Genomic DNA, 3,963 nt, shown 5'->3' with positions numbered 1-3,963 from the left:
AGTCCTTCTTGTATTCGAAGGAACTCCTTATCCTTTTATTATTGTTGAGTGTGATGTTTCTTTTGAGGTAGTCATGGACATGTCATTGGCACCATCTAAGAGTATTAAAGGCTTCATAGACAGAGTCTGATGATGTAATCGGAGTAGTTCTCCTTAGAAACTACTTCTTATAAGAATTATCTATTTTTCCTTTGATTATGACAAGCCCACATTAGTATTCTTAAGTCTTTCGCTGATGAATAAATAAGAAATGAGACCAAGTGGTTCTCTCGGAAGCCATAAATGATTTTTGAGTGCCGGACACGCCTAAATTACCTTCTCGGGGCGTGACAGAAAAAATATACATAACATCCACTGCCTAAAATTTTTGCTATTTCTTAATGTGTAGCTTGACAGACACCCAACAATCCCATTACCCATCAGGAGAATAAATCAACATGAAAAGAATAGTAAACATCACCAATAATTATCATTAATTGGTCAAGCCTTCAAATCATCATCACATAATCCCAGTGATCCAATAATCACTATATTATTACCTTTCAATTATTGCCCAATTTATTACTCAATAATTGTTCACATAAGTCATACACCAGTCCAAAAATCTCTATTCCAAAGGTTAAAAATATCAAATAATTTGAAATGGACATTTTTGTTTCTTTTCTTTCTTTCAAAGCACCTAATGCTTTGTGAATTAGATATAATCTCTAGGGGAACTAGAACAGTTGCATGTAAGAAATATTCTATTAGTTAGGTTTTACTTGTCTACTTTAGACTTTACATGCCCTTCAAGAAATAATGTTAGTACAAAAATTTATAATAATATCTATATTAATTGATATTTAGTATTTAGGTCCTGAAAAGTAATTTGGGGAAAAAATAATTAATGTTAAGGACAAAGTATGAAAAAAAATAATTTTCTTTTCTTGATAAGTTAAAAATAAAAATCTATTTTTGAAATAGTGGGCAATAAAATGCCATCTCAAAATACTCTAAAATCTAGTTGGATTTTTGCTTTTTTATAGTAAATATATGATCATTTTATTTCACTGTATAGTATATGTTGATACAATTTTAGACTGAATAAATACATGTGATACAAACTAGCAACAAATTTTGAACAATAGCTATGAATGGTAATTAGATCATAAAGTGTACTGTTTTATGAAAATTCTAATTGAATTAACTAAATAAATTATAAATATTCGTGAATATTGAACATATGTTTATATTTTTCTAAGCAATGAATACATAATTTAGTTATTATTACAAAAATTAATTTTATGACTTTAGTATTATAAATATTAGCTATTGGTGTAATATATACACCAACACTAGCTAATTTAATAATATTACTATTACAAGTTTTATATGTACATATATAACTTAAATATTAAAAAAAAATTAATTTTTTAAAATTCCGTATCTAATTAGATTAAGACACTTAAATTATAAAGAAAGAAATATGTTACTAGCGATACCAAAGGAAAAACATCTAGGATTATTTTGTAAGGAACTAAGATGATTAAGGAGCAAATCGCTAAAATAGATAGAATAAGGTATAACTCACACAAAAAAAAAAAAACGTGTCGTCCCGCTCCCCACCCACCCACCCACCCCACTTCCCTTCCATCCCATTTCATGAATTATCTTGTACATTGTTCTTGCCAAGATATTGGTGTATATAAATTAGAAGAGACATTGTTAAATTAAAGTAGCCTCTCTTTTATTTATTTAATCAATTAACACATTATGGAAGACTACTTCTTCATTGTCATCATATTTCTCATTTTTCTACATTTACTTCTTGCGTTCGTTAAAACGCACAAAAAAGCGAAAAAATTACCTCCGGGTCCATGGAAACTCCCGATCATCGGAAACTTACATCAGATCGGAATCTCCCGACCTTACATCACACTCAAGGGATTATCGGAGAAATATGGACCGTTGATGCACCTAAAACTCGGTGAACGTTCAACCATTGTCATATCTTCATATAAAATACTTAAAGAATTGATGAAAACAAGTGACGCCGCGCTTTCTCATAGGCCGGAGCTCCTTGTGTCGAAGACCGTGGCATACAATGGTGGAGACATTGCTTTTGCTCCCTATGGTGATTATTGGAAACAAATGCGTAAAATTTGCTTGTCAGAGCTCCTTAGTACGAAAAGAATTAACTCGAATTATCCCCTTATGGAGGAGGAGATTTCGCTTTTAATGAAATCTATTAAGGAGTCATCGATTGAAGGTACCTTAATTAATGTGTACGAGTGTCTTAACTCCCTCACTTGTGCTATTATTTGTAAGGCTACAGTTGGAACGACTTGTAACGATTCGGATTCATTGATGTCCAGGATAAGAAAAATAATACCGCTTGTGGGACTTTTTAATATGTTGGATTTGTTCCCTTCCCTCGAGTTTCTCGATAAATTCTTTCCAGGATCTAATCAAAAGTTACTAAAAATGCATCATGAATTCATTGATTGCCTTCTAGAAGATATTGTCCACGAACACGAAGAAAGCATACGAAAAAATAATGTTGATGGGGAAGATCTTTTGCACCTTCTTCTAAGGCTCAGAGAGAAGGAGAGCCACAATTTTCAAATCCCTATAACAAGAGATAACATCAAAGCTACAGTCTTGGTAAGTATACATAATGCATATTTTCTTCCTATGTGTTACTCCATCCATCTCAACTTATGTGACTTCGTTTGAATTTCTACAATGAAAACAAAGTTTTTCTTAAAATAATTCTCTTTTAAAAAGATCATCGACTGATAGTTATATGACTATTTATGAAATTTATCAGGATATGTTTTTCGGTGGGACGGACACGACATCAATTTTAGTGGAATGGGCCATGGCGGAATTATTAAAGAATCCAATAATGATGAAAAAAGCCCAATTTGAAGTCAGAGAGACTTTTAAAGGAAAAAAAAGTGTTGATCATAATGATGTACAAAATTTGAAATACTTGAAATTGGTTGTTAAAGAAACTCTAAGACTTCATCCTCCTGGTCCCTTAGCCGCACCAAGAGAATCAACCGAGGAAATCGCGATAAACGGGTACATTATTCCTAATAAAACAATATTCTTAATGAATTTGTACGCAATGGGAAGAGATCCTGAATATTGGCGAGATCCAGACAAATTCATGCCTGATCGATTCAACAATTATGTCGATAAGGACGTTGGTGATGTGAAAATGATCAAAGGATCATCAAGTGTTCCTATGGAGTTCTTGGGATTTGGATTTGGAAAAAGAGTTTGTCCAGGAATGTTATTTGCTACAGCAAGTAGTGAGCTTACATTGGCTAGATTTCTCTACCATTTTGATTGGAAACTTCCTAATGGTATGAATCCAGAAGATTTAGATATGACTGAAAGTTTTGGTGCTGCTGCTACTAGGAAAAACACCTTGTACTTGGTTGCTACACCCTATGACTAACAAATTTCCTAATGCCATCAATCTATGTGATATCTTTCGAATTTTGAGAGTCAAATTATTTTTATCAGGTATTGTTTTAATTGATAATATGTAATAAGTTGTATGTAGTTTTTATCCTACAGTGAGGATCGTGTATGCATGTAATTTCTTTGTTTTATGTAACTTGCGTTTAATTTGTTGTTTATAGTTATTATTTTCTCCTTTTCAATCTATGTCATTTTTTAGAGTCAAAATTTTAAATTATTTTATTTTGGCCAAAAGAACGATTATCCTGGTTGTGGGTGCGATCTTTATTCTTGCATATATTAGCAAAAAATTGGTGTTACGAGCACTACAAGAAAATATGGAATTAACTATCAAATATATCGATAATACCTAGCTAATTCAACGCTAAAAAGCTTCTAGCTAATTAAATTTTCTTATAATCTCTCTTTAATCCGTTGCTAAATGGGAATAACATAAAATTTATGCTATTTAGATACGAAATTTTATCCTTCATGAATTTCTTATTTTTT

General features: G+C 31.6%; 1 protein-coding gene across 1 annotated transcript; it reads left to right on the top strand.

The window, feature by feature from the left end:
* The first annotated feature begins 1,697 nt into the window (after nt 1-1,697).
* LOC129888828 (premnaspirodiene oxygenase-like) lies at nt 1,698-3,610 on the top strand. Its single transcript, XM_055963863.1, has 2 exons — nt 1,698-2,643; nt 2,810-3,610. The coding sequence occupies exons 1-2, from the start codon at nt 1,753-1,755 to the stop codon at nt 3,446-3,448; spliced, it is 1,530 nt and encodes a 509-aa protein (XP_055819838.1). The 5' UTR covers nt 1,698-1,752; the 3' UTR covers nt 3,449-3,610.
* Nucleotides 3,611-3,963: the final 353 nt, after the last annotated feature.

This window comes from Solanum dulcamara, chromosome 5 (assembly GCF_947179165.1).
Source record: "Solanum dulcamara chromosome 5, daSolDulc1.2, whole genome shotgun sequence".
NCBI lineage: Eukaryota > Viridiplantae > Streptophyta > Magnoliopsida > Solanales > Solanaceae > Solanum > Solanum dulcamara.
This window is presented reverse-complemented; position numbering and strand designations above follow the sequence as displayed.